Here is a 22,542-nt window from a genome sequence, read left to right as displayed (position 1 = left end):
GCATGATCACTTGTTGTTCTTAAAACTAGCTGAAGAAAACAGGCAGGAGGCCAAACAAGTGTTTAAGGGAAAACAATCTAATTGAAGTAGTAAACTTTGGAAATCTTGTGGATAGACTGGTTATTTTAAGTAAGGGTCTTAAGTTTACTGACTGCATCATTGTAAATTTATACTCAGTTTTATGAAAAAAGGGGAGGGGGGATGGGATTAGATTATTTTGTTTGTATAACTTGGAGAAAATAATTTTTGGAATAGTTTTCAAACATTATTCCACAAAATTATTCCACAGTGTGACATTTATTCTTGCTGCCAAATATGTTGCCTTGCTACAGAATAACAACGCTATACTCAGAGATCAAATGTTAATTGAATTTCTTTATCTAATCACAAATTGATATTCAGATTTCAGGCAACTATTAAGCAAGCACCTCTGTGGATTTGGAGATATTTTAAGCTTATACCTATTTGAAATGTCCTAAGATATTGTTTCTATTTAACTGTCAGAATCCAATTCAAGTTTTCATTAACAATTGCCCAATCCTCTTCCTATTTTTGTCCTCAAGAAACTCCTATCTCAACATGCTTCGGTTGTCCTGCCAACCTTCACATTCGTACCCCCAATTCCTCCTGCCAATTGTTCTCTCTCATCAGGATTTATTTCGAGGGATAGATAGAGGGTGAGGGGTAGGGGGGTAGATGGGTGGTGGTTTGAAGCTGCATTTAGCCAGGCAAGAGTAGAGTAGTTGTATTTTGATTTGCATTTTGGAGATAATGGAAAATCTTTGGGTCTTATTTACCATATAGTACTCAGCCTCTGACCTGCCCTAGGGTAGCCACAACATTGACATAACTAGTTCAGTTGATCTCTGGATATAAAATTATTAGAGGCATAGATAGGGCTAATATTTTCCCAGGGTGAAAATATCCAACATTAAAGGGCATAGCTATAAGGTGAGAAGGGGAAAGCCTAATGGAGATGTGCGGGGCATGTTTTTTACAGAGTGTGGTGTGTGCCTGGAATATTTTGCCAGGGGTGGTGGGAGAAGCAGATATGATAGTGGTGTTTAAGAGGCTTTTAGATAGACACATGGAAGTGTAAGGAATAGAGGAATATAGAGAGAGAAAAGGGCGGCTGGAATATATTGTAAATGATTCAACAACATAGAAACATAGAAATTAGGTGCAGGAGTAGGCCATTCGGCCCTTCGAGCCTGCACCGCCATTCAATATGATCATGGCTGATCATCCAACTCAGTATCCCGTACCTGCCTTCTCTCCATACCCTCTGATCCCCTTAGCCACAAGGGCCACATCTAACTCCCTCTTAAATATAGCCAATGAACTGGCCTCGACTACCCTCTGTGGCAGAGAGTTCCAGAGATTCACCACTCTCTGTGTGAAAAAAGTTCTTCTCATCTCGGTTTTAAAGGATTTCCCCCTTATCCTTAAGCTGTGACCCCTTGTCCTGGACTTCCCCAACATCGGGAGTAATCTTCCTGCATCTAGCCTGTCCAACCCCTTAAGAATTTTATAAGTTTCTATAAGATCCCCTCTCAATCTCCTAAATTCTAGAGAGTATAAACCAAGTCTATCCAGTCTTTCTTCATAAGACAGTCCTGACATCCCAGGAATCAGTCTGGTGAACCTTCTCTGCACTCCCTCTATGGCAATAATGTCCTTCCTCAGATTTGGAGACCAAAACTGCACGCAATACTCCAAGTGTGGTCTCACCAAGACCCTGTACAACTGCAGTAGAACCTCCCTGCTCCTATACTCAAATCCTTTTGCTATGAAAGCTAACATACCATTCGCTTTCTTCACTGCCTGCTGCACCTGCCTACTTTCAATAACTGGTGTACCATGACACCCAGGTCTTGCTGCATCTCCCCTTTTCCTAGTCGGCCACCATTTAGATAATAGTCTGCTTTCCTGTTTTTGCCACCAAAATGGATAACCTCACATTTATCCACATTATACTGCATCTGCCAAACATTTGCCCACTCACCCAGCCTATCCAAGTCACCATGCAGTCTCCTAGCATCCTCCTCACAGCTAACACTGCCCCCCAGCTTAGTGTCATCCGCAAACTTAGAGATATTGCCTTCAATTCCCTCATCCAGATCATTAATATATATTGTAAATAGCTGGGGTCCCAGCACTGAGCCTTGCGGTACCCCACTAGTCACTGCCTGCCATTGTGAAAAGGACCCGTTTACTCCTACTCTTTGCTTCCTGTTTGCCAGCCAGTTCTCTATCCACATCAATACTGAACCCCCAATGCCGTGTGCTTTAAGTTTGTATACTAATCTCTTATGTGGGACCTTGTCGAGAGCCTTCTGGAAGTCCAGATACACCACATCCACTGGTTCTCCCCTATCCACGCTACTAGTTACATCCTCGCAAAATTCTATAAGATTCGTCAGACATGATTTACCTTTTGTAAATCCATGCTGACTTTGTCCAATGATTTCACCACTTTCCAAATGTGCTGCTATCCCATCTTCAATAACTGACTCTAGCAGTTTCCCCACTACCGATGTTAGACTAACTGGTCTGTAATTCCCCGTTTTCTCTCTCCCTCCCTTCTTAAAAAGTGGGCTTACGTTTGCTACCCGCCAATCCTCAGGAACTACTCCAGAATCTAAAGAGTTTTGAAAGATTATTACTAATGCATCCACTATTTCTGGAGCTACTTCCTTAAGTACTCTGGGATGCAGCCTATCTGGCCCTGGGGATTTATCGGCCTTTAATCCATTCAATTTACCCAACACCACTTCCCGGCTAACCTGGATTTCACTCAATTCCTCCAACTCCTTTGACCCGCGGTCCCCTGCTATTTCCGGCAGATTATTTATGTCTTCCTTAGTGAAGATGGAACCAAAGTAGTTATTCAATTGGTCCGCCATATCCTTGTTCCCCATGATCAACTCACCTGTTTCTGACTGCAAGGGATCTACATTTGTTTTAACTAATCTCTTTCTTTTCACATATCTATAAAAACTTGTGCAGTCAGTTTTTATGTTCCCTGCCAGTTTTCTTCCATAATCAATTTTTCCTTTCCTAATTAAGCCCTTTGTCCTCCTCTGCTGGTCTCTGAATTTCTCCCAGTCCTCCGGTATGCTGCTTTTTCTGGCTAATTTGTACGCATCATCCTTCGCTTTGATACTATCCCTGATTTCCCTTGTTATCCACGGATGTACTACCTTACCTAATTTATTCTTTTGCCAAACTGGGATGAACAATTTTTGTAGTTCATCCATGTAGTCTTTAAATGTCTTCCATTGCATATCCACCGTCAACCCTTTTAGAATTAATTGCCAGTCAATCTTGACCAATTCACGTCTCATACCCTCAAAGTTACCTTTCTTTAAGTTCAGAACCATTGTTTCTGAATTAACAATGTCACTCTCCATCCTAATGAAGAACTCAACCATATTATGGTCACTCTTGCCCAAGGGGGCACGTACAACAAGACTGCTAACTAACCCTTCCTCATTACTCAATACCCAGTCTAAAATAGCCTGCTCTCTCGTTGGTTCCTCTACATGTTGATTTAGATAATTATCCCGCATACATTCCAAGAAATCCTCTTCCTCAGCACCCCTGCCAATTTGATTCACCCAATCTATATGTAGATTGAAGTCACCCATTATAACGGTTTTGCCTTTGTCGCACGCATTTCTAATTTCCTGTTTGATACCATCTCCAACTTCACTACTACTGTTAGGTGGCCTGTACACAAACCAACCAGCGTTTTCTGCCCCTTAGTGTTTCGCAGCTCTACCCATACCGATTCCACATCCTCCAAACTAATGTCCTTCCTTTCCATTGCGTTAATCTCCTCTCTAATCAGCAACGCTACCCCACCTCCTTTTCCTTTCTCTCTATCCCTCCTGAATATTGAATATCCCTGGATGTTCAGCTCCCAGCCTTGGTCACCCTGGAGCCATGTCTCCGTAGTAAATGTAGTACAACATAGTAAATGTAAATGAAAAGTAAGAAAGGATTTTTTTTTAAATTGGGAGATGTTGGTACTCAAAGAAGCAAGGATGTCCTTTTACACATATCAAAGTTACATGCAGGGACAGCACGTAATTAGGAAATAAATGGAATGTTAAATAATTTTAATACATTTGGTTTATAAGGATATTGACTTCAACTGAACTAAATATTAGACGCAGACTACATGGCGTAGCCATAACTCTACTGCATATTTAGTTAAAATGGCTGAGATTGTATTTCTTTCCTGGGAAGGTTAATTGTAATCAGCCAATAATTGTGTATTGGATACAATTTTCATCTCCTTACCTTTGAGAAAATCTAAAGAAAGAGAAATGTCTTCACTCATAGCCTTCTAAATCTTTAGAAAGAGCTATAGGTGCATAGCTGCACAAGACAGATGAACAGATGAATAAAAGGATTCGATCCGATACGATGCAATGGAACGTTATTTATCCCAGGAGGGAAATTAATCTGCCAACAATCATAAAACACAAAATACATGAAATTAAAGAAAAATGGAGCTGAGATGGAAGATTGACCAAGTTGTGATTTAATGGCGGTGTAAGCTTAAAAAGGATGAATAAGTGCTCTTGATCCTACTTCTTGTATGTTCCTGGATCATATTGTTTAGGGTGTTTTAGACACTAGATAGTTCCAGAGATGCGCACATTTTTTTTCATTTATGCAGTGTGACAAGAGTTGTGCGTTAGACCAGGTAGTATCTGTGAAGGGTAATCGCTGTTGATTGTGTGATGCACTTTGAACTTGCGTCTTCAGGGTTTATAGTCAAGTTTATTAGTAACTAGACTAATTGGGACCTGTTGGGTCCCAGTCACACGGGAGGCATGGTCCCCCAACGCAACCCATTCCCCAACGCAATATTCCATCACTCACCTGTTCCCCCAACACAACCCGTTTCCCCAAAGCAATATTCCACCACTCACCCATAGCCCCTAACTGCGCAGGCACGGCTCATTTCCCCTCATCCCCCAGCACTCTCCCCCGTCCTCTTCATGTGTGGGAGGAGAGGAGGGGAGGCGGGTGTGCGGTGGGAGGGGAGGAGGGGATTGGGGGTGCGTGTGGGCAGGGAGATGGAGGTGGGGGGGAGACCATGGGGTGGGGGAAGGGGGTGTGGGAGAGGGATGTGGGGTGGGAGGGGAGCTGTGTATGTGTTGCGTCTCTTGTTGCGTTCTTCAGGCGGGTGCCGGAGAGGGAGGGGGGAGCATCCTGCACCCGGAGGAGGGGAACGACTTCAGGCGGGGTCAGTCGGGAGCTGGCTGGGGGCAGCGTTGCCATGGCCTACCGCTGTTGGACCCTCATCCACCGGCCCCCAACCACCCCCTCCCCCTCGCCACTGCAGGACACTCCTCCCCCACCGGCCCCCGCCTGGAGTTGTTCCACCCCAGCTGCAGGACGCTCCCCCCCCGAAACTCTCCCTGTGGTGAAGGGGGTGTTGGGGGGAGGGGGGTGTGGAGGGAGGGGAAGGTGTGGGGGGGGAGGGGGGAGGGGGAGATGTGGGGGGGGGGGTGCTCACTCCCCGCACGCTGCTCACTCCCTGCAGGCTGCTCACTCCCCGCACTTGCTCAACACACTGCTCGCTCCGCTTCTTTAGCTTTATTCTCCATGCGGCGCAAACACTAACTACCCCACGCACACACGCGAACTACCCCCCTTGATATATTAATATTATTAATTTGCTCCTTTTACCCCATAACCGCCCTATCCACTGACGCATACCCCCCAACTCGCAGGCGCCTCTAGAGAGGGAGGGGGGTAGTAAAGAGTGCGGGCAGAGAGATAATGGGGAAAGGCAGAGAGAAAGGGGCAGAGACAGAAGGACGAGACAGAGGGTGAGGGGGGTGAAGGGGAGGAGGAGAGGGACGGTGGGTGAGGGGGGGAGGGTGGGGGAGGAGGGGTGAGAGAGATGGGAGGAGAGAGAGAGGGGAGGAGAGAGAGAGGGGGAGAGAGGGGGGGAGGGAAATGGGGAGAGGGGTGGAAGGGAGGGGCCAGGTGCAAAGGCATTGTGAGGTCAGCAGCTGGGCAACCTTAATATTTTTTTAAATGTCAGGGATGGGGAGAGATCTCCCACCCCTGTCCCATTGTGATGTGATTGTACATCTGTGAGATGGCACTGTGACTCATGCAGCAGTTTGGTTTTAGTGGGACCTCGTGAAGGTTGCAATCTCCCACACCTGTCCCATTGTGATGGCATATGTAAATTAGATCCATTGTGATTGTACATCTGTGAGATGGCACTGTGACTCATGCAGCAGTTTGATTTTAGTAGGACCACATGACCGGGGGGAGGGAGGGGGAGGGGGAGGGGGAGAGGGAGGGGGAGAGGAGGGGAGGGGGGAGGGGGGGGAGGGGGGGAAGGGGGGAGGGGGGGAGGGGGGAGGGGGGAGGGGGGAGGGGGGTGATGGGTGATGTTACCGAACTGAACTCACTGTGGAATGAAGTAAGTGAAAGCGGCGGTTAGAGAGTGTGAGGCCTCGCATCCTCGGCATTTCTGAGATGCTGGCTCTGTCGCGCTGGCTGTTCCCCCGCTGCTGGAAAAGCAGCGGTTGAAGATGCGATGTTTGGCTTGAGTCAGCGTGACAGAGCCGGGCCGGGCACCAGCGGCAGGGAAAAATGTTGGCGTTTTTGGAGCGGAGGTGGGCGTGAGCAGCCGTTATGGTCGCTGGCCAGCAGGAGGCGACAAAATGAGTGAGTGGGGGGGGGGGGGGGGTGGAGGATTTTATTAAAAAATGGGTACATAAAAAGAAAAAATGTTTTGAGGAGTGGATAATTGAATGTAAAAGTGAATGAGCTAGCGACATGGAAAAAATGACGGAGTTTCATGACGGAGTGCTGGCGGACCAAGGAATCAAAGGCCGAATCTGGCACCCACAAACACACACACACGCACACACAGAAAAACACACACAGAAAAAAAAACACACACACACACACACACACACACACACACACACACACACACACACACACACACACACACACACACACTTTTAATATATAATAGATATGATAAGATAAGATATATAGATTGTTTACCTAATTTGGCCTTGTAACTGTTTCTTCCTGGATAGATATATTGAAACTGTGAGCTTTATTTTGGAGCCTAATTATCCACTCATGTTCAAATGAAATTGCTCTTCTGCAGTTAGAATGTGCATTGTTTTGCAATTTAGGGTAGATGCCAAAGTATCACATTGATAGGAATGTTATCAGTTAATTCAAGCCAGTTCTGAATTAAGTTTGGACCATTTTTCACAACTAATCATTTAACCAGATCATGGCTATCTGGACTACACTTCTTCCCACCCTGCTTCCTGTAAGGACTCCATCCCCTACTCCCAATTCCTCCGTCTACGCTGCATCTGCACCCAGGATGAGGTGTTCCACACCAAGGCATCGGAGCTGTCCTCATTCTTCAGGGAACGGGGGTTCCCCTCTTCTACTATAGATGAGGCTCTCACCAGGGTCTCTTCTATACCCCGTAACACTGCTCTCACTCCCCATCAGAGTCCCCCTTGTCCTCACCTTCCACCCTATCAGCCGTCACATACAACAAATAATCCTCCGACATTTCCCACACCTCCAACGGGATCCGACCACTGGCCACATCTTCCCATCTCCTCCCCTGTCTGCTTTCCACAGAGACCGCTCCCTGGTCAATTTGTCCCTTTGCACCCAAACTACTCCCTCTACTGGCACTTTCCTTTGCAACCGCAGGAAATGCTACACTTGCCGCTTTACCTCCCCCCTTGACTCCATTCAAGGACCCAAGCAGTTTTTCCAGGTGCGGCAGAGGTTCACCTGCACCTCCTCCAACCTCATCTATTGTATCCGCTGCTCTAGATGTCAGCTGCTCTACATCGGTGAGACCAAGCACAGGCTTAGCGATCGCTTCGCCCAACACCTCCGCTCGGTTCGCATTAACCTACCTGATCTCCCAGTGGCTCAGCACTTCAACTCCCCCCATTCCGAATCCGACCTTTCTGTCCTGGGCCTCCTCCATGGCCAGAGTGAGGACCACCGTAAATTGGAGGAGCAGCACCTCATATTTCGCTTGGGCAGTTTGCACCCCAGCGGTATGAACATTGAGTTCTCTAATTTCAGGTAGTCCCTACTTTCTCCTCCCCATCTCAGCACTCCCTCAGCCCACTGTCTCCGCATCCTGCTTTATTCTTCCCGCCCCCTCCCCCCCCCCCACCCTCTCATCAGTCTGAAGAAGGGTCTCGACCCGAAATGTTGTCTATTTCCTTCGCTCCGCTGAGTTTCTCCAGCATTTTTGTCTACCTTCAATTTTCCAGCATCTGCAATTCCTTCTTAAACATTTAACCAGATCTTATCATTCTATTTTGTTACAGTTTAGAAGAAGAATTGGTAATGTTTAAAAAAGACTTTGAGAGACTACCAAAGGCCGCAGTAAGTTTTTAAGCCTTCAATTTAATCTCATAGAATCATAGAGTCATTGAGCCATACAGCATGGAAACAGGCCCTTGGCCCATCCCCTACCAACCAGAAGGCCCATCAACATTAGTCCCATTTGCCCACGTTTGACCCATATATCTCACTTAACCTATCCTATCCATATATTTATCCAAATATTTTTTAAATGTTATTATAGACTTGCCTCAAACCACTTCCATTGGAAGTTTTTTCCATACACATTTCACACTATTATTGAAAAAGTTGCCCCTCTGGAATCATTCTCCTCTCACCTTAAACCTATGCCCTCTAATTCCTGATTTCTCAAACCTGAAACAAAGAGGACGGTGTGTATTTATCCTAGATATGATTTTACACAGTAACATTTCATTGAACTCATTAAGTTTCAAGAGAGGGTGGCCAACAGAAGCAGATGAGCTTAAAGTGATTGCAGGAACTGGAACCTGGTGATTGAACAGGGAGTGCAGAAGCTGGGGCACCAACGAGTGTTCAGGACCTGATTATCAGAGTTTTACTGCTTTCTATTTTTGATTGGCTTCACACTGCATAGTTTTATGAACATATGTATGTATATTTGTCAAGTAAACACTCCTGCCCACCTTTGCCTACCCAATCTTTTTGGACCTGGTTCTCACGGCCCCTTTCCAATCACTGGGTCCTGACACAAAGTAGGCCCTGCATTCCATTTAAAATTTACCAGTTCACTGGAAAAAAATATAATGCTGTGTAACATCCTTTTTTAAAAACGAGTTAAAGGTGTGTTTAATATTAGTAGTAATATCCAATAGTCCAGAAAATCTCCAAATTCAGCATCTCAAGTGTTGAGCTGGCCAGATTATTGGAGTGTAACTGTATATGTAGTTAGGCAAAAGATAGTCATACAGCAGGAAAACAGGCCCTTCGACCCAACTCATGTTTGCCGACCCCATGGTGCCCCACCTAAGATAGTCCCATTTGCCCATGTTTGGCCCATATCCATGTAAACCTTCCCTGCCCATTTACCTCTCCAAGTGTCTTTTAAATGTTGTTAGAGAACCTGCCTCAACAACTTCCTCTGGCAGCTCATTCCATATAACTATCACCCTTTGAGTGAAAAGGTTGCCCCTCAAGTTCCTATCTGATCTGTTATGATCTCACTAAATGGGGGACAGGCTCATGGGCCTAACATCCTACTCCTATTTTAATGTTCCTATGTCCCAAAATTAAAATTGTCAATGGTTCTCTGTAAATAGTTCTCTATAATGGATTTATAATATATATAAATATTATTGTTAATTCATTTATTATATTATAAATTATAAATGTTTCAAAACAATTGCCAAGGGTTTATATAAATATTTTAAAATGTTTCATTTGAAAATATGTAATTGGTTCTTATTTTTAGATGAATTGGAATGTTTAATACTTATAGATGTCTTGGATCATTCAGAAACTTTCATCGTTTTTGACCATTTCTAAGCCAGGCCATGACTCAGCCCAACTGTCAGAGATTCTCAGCCATTTTGTGGGCAGGGTTTCACCCCAATGCCCATGTGATGGTACTGTCTGAAAGGCCTTGCAAACATACAAGGCCATGCGTCAGAGTGTAAATATGTAACAATGAATCAATAAAAATGTGCATATGAAGTGGATCAGCAGCAAACTTATTTTTGCCATTTGAGGAAAAAACAAAGCATAATATTTTCCACATTGTTGCAGAGTCTTCTCACTGTTTGGCATTAAGCTTACACAGTGCATGTTTCCTAATATGGAGAAATAGAGCTGCTTGTATAATTAATATCATTGTTCAACAGCTGTATGTTTTTGATTGCTGGAGATTGCATTTTTTACATTTTCCTATTGGGATTTTTTGGCAGGATTTTGAAAGAAAGTCTAAAGCGCTAAAAGAGAGTTGCATTGAACTAAAGCGAGATATTAAACAGAGGAAACGGGACATCAAAACGTCAAAAGAAGATTTGGAAAAGAAAATTGAAGATGTGAAAATTTCACAAAAGGAATTAGAAATGAAGGGAGATAGTGAAGCAAACCTGAAGGTGAGAGTGGTACAAACTGCTATTTGGACGTCATGATTCTTGCTTTTATTGAAGTTTTATAAATTGAATTGATAATCCAGCATCCAATCTTTTGGAAACCTTGCCATCCAGCATCTGACTCATTTGCTGATCGAGAACATGAGATGAACCGTTATAATTATTCAGATTATCACATGCATGATGTATCATAACATGAAACCTTGCAGCACATGTTAAATGAGTACTTGACAAGTTGGTTATTAACAATTATTCTATTCATTGGATGCTGTAATTATGATCTTGCAAAAAATATTATACTTATGCATTCTAATCACAACAATCTAAAGCTAGATCATTTTATCTCCTCATAAAAACCTAAATGCTTCAATATTTTCAATGTATGTTTTAAAAAAAAGTTGTAATGTTTAAAGACAGAGATAGATGGTAGATGGATTTAGGGTGTGAATTCTGAAGTATTGGATCGCACCGCTTGCTACACAGCTGCCAATGATAGTGTTAAGAGAGGGGGCCACGCTCAAAATCAGGAAAAGTTTAGTTAGAAGACGCAGTGATAGGGAGGGTTAAAACTATGAAGGGATTTGAATATGAAAAGAGAATTACACGAGAGATTTTGGAGGATTCAGAGCCAATATATGCCAACGAAGAATAATAATGATGGGTGTGCAAAAACCTGGTGTAAGGCACATTTTGGGCAGTGGAGTTTTTGATGGACACCTGATACACCTAACCATTATGGATATTGACCATCACCATTATTGGCTTCCTGTTTTTTTTTTTTGCATCAATAAAAAACAGCATTCAATCAAGATAACTGATTTAACTCATGAGCCTGTCCCACTTAGGCGGGTTTTCAGCGGTCTGCCGGCAACTGAAAAACCGGGAACTGGAACGGCCACTGTCAGGGCGGAACACACACACACACGCACGCACACACACACACACACACACACACACACACACACACACACACACACACACACACACACACACACACACACACACACACACACACACACACACACACGCACACGATTCTTCCTGCAAGAATCGACCATTTGGCACTAGTTTCAGAACCTTGATGTCATTTTTCACAACTCTAGATACAAAACTCAAAACAGTCACCACTTGTATCACAGGCTGTCCAACGTTCAAAACATTGCATTGTGTATTCATATCTTTAAAGAAAGCTTGCACTCACAGAATCATTGGTTCAAACAACTCATTTATCATGAAATACCATAGGGACATTTCTTTAGATCACCCACACACAACATACACATAGTTTCACTGTTTAGTTGTTCGTACAACCATTAAATATTGTACCATTAAACATGTGATACATGTTTCATCCTGTGCTACACGTAATGTCACTGTAAAAGGATTAGTAGAGAGAATACCACAGACACAGTGGAATCATTGAACAAAGCTGAAATTTATTGATGAATACAAACTAAATGGCAACATAGGTTGAATGAAAGCAACAATTACTGTAACAAAACAAAAAAAAAGTCCTGCAAAACAAACTGCCGTGTTCCTCACCTGGCTACTGTACAGTAAGAAAAAAAAGCTAAACAAAGGATCAACAATCACTCGTCATCCCTATCAACCCTGTCTTGTGGATTGGGCCACAGGTTCTCATCCACATCCGCATAGATGTTTTCATTTGCCAAACATCTTTTAAAGTACCTTCGCGCATGGCGAATCCAGGCCTGACACTGGTCTGCTGTAATGTCATCGCAGGCATTGTCCATGGCCTGAAGAAGGGTCACTTGTTGATGCGGATGCCGATCATACACCTTCCACCTCCATGTGGAGAAAAATTCCTCAATGGGGTTAAGGAAAGGCGAGTATGGGGGCAAGTACACAGTGAGGAACTGTGGATGGGCCTGAAACCATGCCTGCACCAGATGAGCGTGGTGGAACCTGACGTTGTCCCACACAATGACATAAATTACATCAACAGCTCTACAGACTAGAGTTAGCTCATCAAGAAATGCAACAAGGAGCTCTGCATTGTATGCGCCAATCAGAGATCTACGTCCTACCACACCATCTTCTGATATCGCCGCACACATACTGATGTTGGCCCCACGTCGTGCAGGTACTTGTATGGTTGCCCGCTGGCCAATTAAATTTCGCCCTCTCCTCCTTGTCTTGGCCAGGTTGAAGCCTGCCTCATCCACAAAAACAAATTTGTGATGATTGTCATCCGCATCCAGGGCCATCACCCTCTATGTACAAAAAGACATGTTGGAAAGAGAATTACTGTACAGTATTAATTACAGTACAATGATGGGGAATTTTTCACAAACAGGCATCATGAAACTGAACATACCTGAACATACTCAATCCTCAGTTGCTTCACTCTGTCTGCATTTCTTTCAAAAGGCATACGGTACAACTGTTTGAGGGACACCTGGTGCCTTTTCAGAACACGTGCAATGGTCGGCAAACTTATGGCTTCCACATTCCTGAAGAGATCTTCATCGTCCAGGATGTTCTGTCTGATTTCTCTAAGCCGAATGTCATTTCTGGCCCGGACCATGTTGACCACAGCCCGTTCCTGTTCCTCAGTGAGGAGTCTGCCTCTGCCTCCACTATTGGGTCTAGTCTCAATTCTGTAGGGAATATGACAGGAAGAACATGTCATCATACTGTAGAACACATTTTCATAGTCACATTACCTACTCTGTGCTGCACATTGGCATGCAGTGTACAATCATTTGACAATTACAGTAAGAGTAGCCTACAGTACTGTAATGTTTACTGTAGTGCATGCTGAAGACTTACCGGTTCTCATTGCGGAAAGTTCTAATGATTGAGGCCACGGTTGGTCTTCTAAGGTTTGGTTGTATCATTCTCGCTGCCTCAATCATTGTCATGCCATGATTGATGACATGATCTACAACCATTGCTCTAATCTCATTGGAGACTCTTTGCCGTTGCTGTCTTGGTCTTTGTCCTCGACCCCGTTCCCCCACACCTCTCAAACGGGGCCCATGGCCACCTCTCAAACGGGGCCCATGGCCACCTCTCAAAAGGGGTGCTTGTCCCCTGCCATTCCTTTGACCACGTCTTCCTCCTCTTCCTCCTCTTCCTTCTCCTACTTGACCTCTATGGTGCCCACCTGCCTGCTCCATGTTGTATCACTACAGATGTTGTTGTGGATGCCACTTACACCCATACCACAAGGTCAGATCAATCATCAGTAACGAATTGGTGTCACAGGTGGTGTCAATCATTGTCCTGAAACTTTCATGATCTGAACATGCTCATCCTCAGTTTCCATAAGACTATGCTTTAAGAGTAATGCAACAGTTACTTGTCATTTTGAGCAGTTGTATCAATTGATAGTTAGATTATTGTAATGAAATGAATAGACAGTCATCTCAAATGTAATGTGTGAATTGCATTTTGAAATGGTTATACTTTGATGTTAAGTTGTGTCATTTTGAACAGGTGATTATAGTTCAATGGACAAATGATCTTTGGTTTATGTGAATTGTATCCAAGAAATTGGAAAAAGTGTTAGAGTTTTGAAAAAAGTGCATTTTGATCATTGGTTGTGAGTTTTGTATCTAGAGTTGTGAAAAATGACATCAAGGTTCTGAAACTAGTGTCAAAACGATTGACAAAAACTGTAAGAAAGAACTGCAGATGCTGGAAAAATCGAAGGTAGACAAAAATGCTGGAGGAACTCGGCGGGTGAGGCAGCATCTATGGAGAGAAGGAATAGGCGACATTTCGGATCGAGACCCTTCTTCAGACTTCTTGAGCAATTGGCTTTGTTGGTAAAAGAGTGAGACTACAGGATGATTGCGAGATGTCAGTGGGTAAAATATCTGGATGATGTTAGCTGGCGTTGGATGGAAAACAAAGTTGCCCCTTCTCTTTCTCCGTTATTAATATAATAAGTCTGTTGATATTGATAAAAATTATTCTTTTTAATGTGAATGAAACTCACTTTTGAAGCAAGGTAATATTACTAAAGAGCTATGTATGTTAATTAGTTCATGTTGATGCAATATAACTACATTAATTAAATAATTTCCCAATAAGAAAATACAAAAGTCCTTGTATATTTTCTTGTATATTTAGATTGATCTGGTCCAACTGCATACCATTCCTAGCCAAATGGCCAAAGATATCCAGAAAATGAACCGCAAACGCAAGTATGCCTGCTTCAGAAAATAGGAGATTGATGCAATTTATTTAGATACCGACGGCCTATTATGCATGAGCAAATCAACAGATGTAATTATTTATAACAGACCACAAATTTAGTAATATTTATTTTTTTGGTTTCTCGGTACTGACATTTGTCACTTTCTGGAAATATCGAATGTTGCAATCAGCACACACGATGCTAATGTTTTGAAATAACTTGTTTTTTTGGGGTAGGAAATGACTTGTAAATTTTAACTCCTTTTATGTAAGCAAGTAGTTAAATATTTCAGAATATTAGTTTAAAACAGAATGCATTCATTTCAGAATAGTCATTAGTGGCACAAATTTTTTAAACCAAGATATTGAAGGCTCTGAACCATTAGTAATTTCTTGAGAACTTGCTTATTAAAAGACATGGTGGTGCTGCAATTCTGAGTGGCCACTATTGGGACCATTTTATAGGCTGGGCATGAGAAGAACCTAAAAACTATTGAAAAACAGAGTATCGCTATGAATCAATGACACAATGATAGCAGAACAAAGAAGAAGTAGAAGTAGTCCATGTTATCTGTCAAGCCTACTGTGCTAGTTCATTAGATCTGCCTTATCATTTCATTGGCCTCAATTCTCACTTTCCTTACTACTTTATTTCATGGTGGTCCAAAGAAAACTATGTCCGCTTTAAATATACTTAATGTCACTATATACAACTTTCTGGGTTAAAGAATTACAAAGATTTACAATCCTCTGAAAGAAGACATTTCTATATATCTGTTTTACTCCGACACTACTTTATGTTAAGATTGTATCCCCAAATTTGAGATTGCCGCCCCTCACCTTCCACCCCATCACGACCCCTTAGAAACAAACGTGCTTCAATAAGTTTATTTTTAACTCTTCTAAATACTTGAGACTATGGGCCCAATTTATCAAATATGTTCTTGTAATGTAACTGCTTCATCCCAGGAAGGATGGTAGTGTGGGTGAAGCAGAGTTAAAAGTAAAGATAGAATAATGGAAATAATGGATGCATGAGTCTACTTGAAATAGCCTGATGTTTTTACTATAATAATAGATGTGGAGGAGGATTAAATAAATACTGATATCCGGAAAGAAAATTGCAGTTAGATACAAAATGCTGGAGTAACTCAGTAGGTCAGGCAGCATCTCTGGAGCGAAGGAATAGGAGACATTTCGGGTCGAGATCGTTCTTCAGTAAATTAAATCAATAATGGTGTTTGAGATTACGGCCTGGTGCTTGTCTGTGGGATCATGGTCCAAGGATAAGTAGGAGGTGTCTGAGAGTTGTCGCCTGGCCTGTCCGGTAGAGGTCAGCGCGCCAGACTACCACTGCACCTCCCTTGACGGCTGGTTTGATTATCCAGTCGGGGTTGCTGTAGAGTGAGCGGAGGGATGTATATATGTATATGTGTATCTTCCCTGAGAGGTTAGAGTGAGTAACGGGAGTGGAAAAGTTGAGGCGGTTGATGTTCCACCAGCAGTTGAAAATGAAAAGGTCTAAAGAAGGTAGAGGGCCATCCAAGAGTGTCCAAGAGGAGGGGGTCCGTTGGAGATGGGAGAAGGGTGGTGAGGACTCCTTCCCATAGAAAAAGGCATGGAGGCGACGGAAGAAGGGGAGGTCAGGGGGGATGGTGAACACACGGCAAGGTTGGGGTTGGATGAAGGCAGGTGAGTAGATGGAGACCGAGGCGATGCCTGGTGGGGATGGATGGTGGGTGTTCAGAGAGGGAGGGGAGGTCTCCAACAGACCCCCTCCTCTTGGACTCCCCCGGATGACCCTCTACCTTCTTTAGACCTTTTCATTTCCAACTGCCGGCGTGACATCAACCGCCTCAAACCTTTACTCACTCTAACCTTCCCCCCCCAAACGTACAGCCCTCCGCTCACTCTGCAGCAAACCCAACTGGATAATCAAACCCGCTGACAAGGGAGGTGCGGTGATAGTCTGGCGCGTTGACCTCTACCAGACTGAGGCTAGGCGACAACTCTCAGACACCTCCTCCTACTTATCCTTGGACCATGACCCCACAGACAAGCACCAGGCCTTAATTTCGAACACCATTACTGATTTCATTTACTGAAGAACGGTCTCGACCCGAAATGTCACCCATTCCTTCTCTCCAGAGATGCTGCCTGACCTACTGAGTTACTCCAGCATTTTGTATCTAACTGCAATTTTCTTTCCGGATATCAGTATTTATTTAATCCTCCTCCACATCTATTATTATAGTCAAAATGTCAGACTATTTCAAGTAGACTCATGCATCCATTATTTCCATTATTCTATCTTTACTCCAGCATTTTGTGTCTACCTTCGATTTAAACCAGCATCTGCAGTTCTTTGCTACACAAGAAAATTGCAGTCACAGTCAGCCACATTTTATCTAATTTTACAACATGGGTTGGAAATGGGTTGAATGATATGGTGGGGCTAACTGCTTATCAAGACGCCACTTCCATCTCACTAACTTCCACATTTAGCCAAGTACATCAGGCTGTTCTGAAGAGATTGTTTGAGACATTAATTTTTTTTGAATAACTTAATTAGAACAACTATAATGTGGATTCATGTTTGAATGTATATCCATGATATTCCTCAACAAACTGGAACACATCCCTGAAAGCAAGATGAAAGCAGCAATGGAGGCTAAGAATCAACAGGCAAATCTATAAACAAGTACTGCAGCTTCACAGCTATTTTCTTGAAAGATTCTTTGAACGTTTTACTTCACAGAATTTATGAGGATAACTAAACTTTGTAAATTTTGGAGCTGAGCTTCTAAGCTCTGGAATTTATTTTTATTCAACCTTATATTGATTATTTAATTTGTTTTTCTGGAACGTGGACATCACAGGCACAATCAACATTTATTGCCTGTGTCTGACTGCCCTTGAGAAGGGAATGGTGAGCTATCTTCTTGAACCATTGGAGTACTTCTTATGAAGGAATTCCTATATGTTTTCTCGGGGAGGGAATTCTAGGACTTACACTCAGCAACAATGAGTGAACAGCACTGCATTTCAAAGTCAGAATGATGCTGGCATTCTCATGCACTTGCTCCCCTACTTGGTGGGCGTGGAAAGGCATTCATTATAGATGCCATACCCAACATGTGTGCACTTAAAGGCTAAGTTTCCTTGGAATGCCTAAACACCAATTCCTCTGGCAGCTCAGAGTCTTGCTTTATGTGGTTTCCATCCTGATGGAACATGATTTGCTGCCAAATGAACTTGGTACCCACATTTTACTAGTAGCTTTCAAACTCACCCTTTCCTTAATTGGCTGGGAGACAGGATCCAAAGCAGGAATGAGGCAAGTCTGAGGCTGGAAGTCGATGAAAGCAAGGTGCATGGGAGGAAGTGAGGAAGGATTGTTGGGTAAACTTGCATCTATTTCAATATGAGGGGCCTAAGGGGTGAGGCGGATGAACTCAGGGGGTGGAAAGGTGACATGTGACTGATATATTATAGACATTATGGTAACCTGGTCAAAGAAGGGATAGGTCTGACAGCTTAACATTCCAGGTTACTGGCACTGCAGGCAAGTTAGATGTGGGGATAAATGCGGAGGGATAGTTGTTTTCCTGATGAAGGAGAATGTCCTGGCAATCGTTTGAGATGTCATTACTGATGGTTTGTCGAGCAAAGCTATATAAGTGGAGCTGAGAAACAAAAAGGGGATAATTAACATGTTTGGAGTATACATTGCGTTGTAGGCTACCCAAGCAGAATACGAGGCACTGTTCCTTTAGTTTGCACATGGCCTCGCTCTCACAGTGGAGGAGGCCCGGGACAGAAAGGTCAGTATGGCAATGGGAAAGGGAGTTAAAATAGAAAGCAACCGGGTGATCCCACAGGCTGGCAGACTGAGCACAAGTGTTTGGCGAAATGGTTGCCGAGTCTATGCTTGGACTCGCTGATGTACATGAGGCCACATCGGGAACACTAGATGCAGTAGAATAGGTTACAGGAGGTGCATATGAACCTCTATATCATCTGAAAGGACTGCTGGGTCCCAAACTGAAGGGGAGGGAGGAGGTATATGGACATGTGTTTCACCTCGTGCAGTTGCAAGGAAATGTACCTGGGATGGTTTGGTTTAGATGGGAAGGGATGAGTGAACCAAGGAGTTGCAGAGCAGTCTCTGCGGAAGGCAGAAAGGGATGGAGATGGAAAGTTTGTGTGTGGCCTGTCTATACCCAATTTAAACATTTTCAGACTCTACTTGCAGCAGCCCTTTGAGAATAAACAGTTAATGTCATCTTTGTCTTAAATGGGTAACCCTTTATGTTTGATCAGTGGCCCCTAATTAAGATTCCCTCACAAGAAGAAACATCCTTTCTTTATCCACTCTGTCAAGACCCTCAGTCACCTCTCTTCTAAACTCCAACAGATACAAACACATCTTTCCTCATTAGACAATCTGCCCATTCCAGGTTTAGTTTAATAAATCTTCTCTGAATTATTTCTAATGCATTGTTTTAATCTGACTTTGGGTTGGATAAGTGGCTAAGAAACAATACGGTCAGATGGTATCAAGCCAAAATAAGATTTACATGAATGTAAGAGCTCGGTGAGCATTGTAAGTCAGCAAAGGGATATAAAGTAAATAAACAGTGATTCGTAAAAGGAATCTCTCTTAAACCAAAGTCGTGCATAAAATAAGAAACCTAACAAATGTTTTTAGAAGTAACAGAGAATAAGAAATTCTTAAAGGAGACATGTAGCCTCATTGAATATGAATATAAAGAGACTATAATAGAAAATAAGGAAATAACATTGAAAATTAATTCTAAGTTCATGGATAAACTATGAGATCTAAAATAGATAAAAGGAGTCAACAAGTATGTTTCGACCATTTACACTGATCCTACACTAATCCCAATTTATTTTCTCCATATTCCCATCAATACATCCCAGATTCTACCATTCACCTACAAATGGGGGCAATTTACAGTGCTTGGTTGTCCTGGATATAATATTTTATTTCCTGAAACATTAAAAGAAACAATTGAGGAGTTTGCAAATGTTTTAGCCATAATTGTCTATACATTCTAGATTTGGAAATTGAGTTTTTGGATTAAAAATTTCAAACCTTAGTGTATTATTTAAGACGGGAAAAAGAGGGGCAGGATGAAACAATAAGAACTATATCAGGGAAATTCTATTTAATTTCACAAGCTATCATGTTAAACTATCAGTCTAGGTCTCTGAAATGACAGTCTAATAACACTGCTCTCTTGATCCCAGTTACTTGATGCTAACATGCAAAAATGGGCCACTCTCATCAGATATTCCAACCATCATCAAACAAATCATCAAACAAATGATTTAGTTAGGTTTGTGATAATTTTCTCACAAATTTTAATCTCCATAATGTTTTGCCAGAAAAAAAAAATCTTCTATTCAATGTTTGTTCGTCAAATTCAGCCCGCTATTTTTAAGAAACTGACTTTCCATCAGATGGTTCTGAAGCCCTGAACTTGAAAATACTTACACAATACCCATCAAGAGTCCCATATCTTATGCTTTTATCTCTCTTTTTCTTCCATTGTGAATGAATGCTTATGTTAAAATGTTTCATTATCCATTTATCGAGGTTATGTATAAAAACATAATACCTCAAAATAATGCATTAAGTTGAAAATTTGAAAGCTTTGCTCCTTCCAAAGTTTGTTAAAATATTCTTTTTTTATCTCAGCAATTTAGAGAAGACAAGAATTGAATTAGATGACCAACGCAAGGAACTTCTTACTTCTGTCCACCAAATAGAGCACAAATGCAGAATAATTGAAGCTGAGAAATTGGAAGTAATGAAAGAGTTAGATGAAAGAAGAGTTTCATTGGACAATAAAGAGCAAGACTGCAACCAGTTGCATAAGATGATTGAGATGGGTAAAGAGACGGAATCGGCATTAATGGGAGAAAGGTTTGTCATAAATAATGTAAAGATTTGTCCATCCTGTGATAATGACAACAGTAGCCTTTACATTTAGCTATATATTCAAAACCAAAGTGTGAATGATTATTGGCCAAATTAGTCAGGTTTGAGCTTCATGTGATCATGGGAATACGTCTCAAGTTTTATTGTTTTGAGGATCTGACAAATTAACTGGCAATTAAATTTTCTTCTGCCATATCTAAAATTTGATGAAATCACCTCTCTACAAAAGAAAAATGCTCATTGGTTAAATTTGGCTCTTAAAAAGGAGAGAGAAAGTCTTTGATCCTCTAGAAGATGGTTTGACAGTGCCATTGGCAAAAGATTTCTGTGAACTTTATTGGGAAGCAGCTTTTGCATGTGTAAAACAAGACCACAGGCATTTAAGAGAGTTGAGGTAGTGAAGAGCAAGATGACGCTTCTCACATCCTCAGCATGACAGGCATGGTGGGCGCTTATTGTCCATACATCCAGTGGAAGGAGACACAGATCACAACTTCAGTAATTCATGAATTGTTCTCGATGTATTCCTTGTACATAAAGTACAAAAGAATATGAAACGGAACTTGTGTCTACTTTATCCTGGAACAATAATGCATAAGCATTCAAACTTAGTCAACAAACATCTTGAACACTTCCATCACAGAAATAATTTACAAACACTACACAGATAGCATCAGAGCTCAGATTGAATCAGGCCTCTTGAATTATGAGACGGCCACACAAGCCAAACGTTGACATATATCTTTGCAAAATGTTTATTACTTTGGGGCTTAAAAATCTAGAATTAAGACGGATTAGGCATAAGTTCCATCATATGGTGCCACATTTTCAAAATAAGTACACAACTAAGTTTCATTGTAATGTAAAATTCTCAGGAAAATCAGACACTTATTGCAGAATGCACAAGGTTTGTGATTTTCCATTCATACAACAGTACCATTGCCAAAACATTGCAATTGTAACCAATGGCAGCTCTTAGATACCAATTCTACAATTTTCATCCAAATACAGTACATGTGATCTGCAGACAGCACAGGCTGCTCATGCAGAGGGAGGTCTTCACATTACTTTTGAGGCCTGGAAGCTGGTGCTTCTACAAGTCAAATTTTCAATCTTTGCCTGGCCTACCCACACTACTGATCTGCTTACACAATTGCCAAAAAATAATTATTTCTCAAACCACCAACAATAAAGCTCAGCCAACAATATTGCATAAAAACTCCCCACCCCCCACCCCTAATCCCAGCTCTGATCTTTGCTCCAACAACTCCACCTATCCCCTCTACCCCAATCATTGTCCTACCACATTATTCTGCATAATCTTTGGTGTAAACCTTCCACCAAACTCCTGATCTGATCCTTCTATCAAAATCTTACCCAACCATTCTTCTAAGATTCCAGCACAACTATCCAGTTTATCAAGTTTCCACAATGACCAGTCACCAAGATCATGCCCTGATCAAATCCTCTACCATCAGGTCTGAAGAAGGGCCTAGACCCAAAATGTCACCTATTCCTTATCTCCAGAAATTCTGCCTGACCCGCTGAGTTACTCCATCATTTTGTATCTATCTCTGGTGTAAACCAGCACCTGCAGTTCCTTCCTAAATAAAATTAGGCCTGACTCCATTAGCAAAATGCCAGTCCAATCTCCCACTGACACCTGGATCCTTATGCCCCCACTCACTAGATCTTTCTTCCCTACATTTCTCCTTATGCAGCCTCCAGACTTGGCTCCTTGACTTCCTTCTTGTGTTCAACATTGGGGAAACAGTGAGCCTTGGGAGTAATACTGTGGGCCATTTGACATCAACATATGTGCAATACTGTGGGCCATTTGACATCAACATATGTGCAATACTGTGGGCCATTTGAAATCAACATTTCAACATGCTGAAATATGTGTCATTCTAGGCACAT

At 42.3% G+C, this 22,542-nt stretch overlaps 1 protein-coding gene across 1 annotated transcript in view; it reads left to right on the top strand.

The window, feature by feature from the left end:
• The window catches only part of ccdc146 (coiled-coil domain containing 146), a 104,387-nt gene that overhangs the window by 41,150 nt on the left and 40,695 nt on the right, over positions 1-22,542 (top strand). Inside the window, exons 5-8 of the mRNA XM_033039860.1 lie at positions 8,376-8,433; positions 10,314-10,490; positions 14,589-14,662; positions 20,380-20,607. Coding sequence (XP_032895751.1) covers positions 8,376-8,433; positions 10,314-10,490; positions 14,589-14,662; positions 20,380-20,607 — 537 coding nt within the window. The remainder of the gene's footprint in view (positions 1-8,375; positions 8,434-10,313; positions 10,491-14,588; positions 14,663-20,379; positions 20,608-22,542) is intronic.

The sequence above is a fragment of the Amblyraja radiata genome, chromosome 21 (genome assembly GCF_010909765.2).
Source record: "Amblyraja radiata isolate CabotCenter1 chromosome 21, sAmbRad1.1.pri, whole genome shotgun sequence".
Lineage (NCBI taxonomy): Eukaryota > Metazoa > Chordata > Chondrichthyes > Rajiformes > Rajidae > Amblyraja > Amblyraja radiata.
Note: the sequence above shows the minus strand (reverse complement) of the source record. Positions and strands in the feature narration are given on the sequence as shown.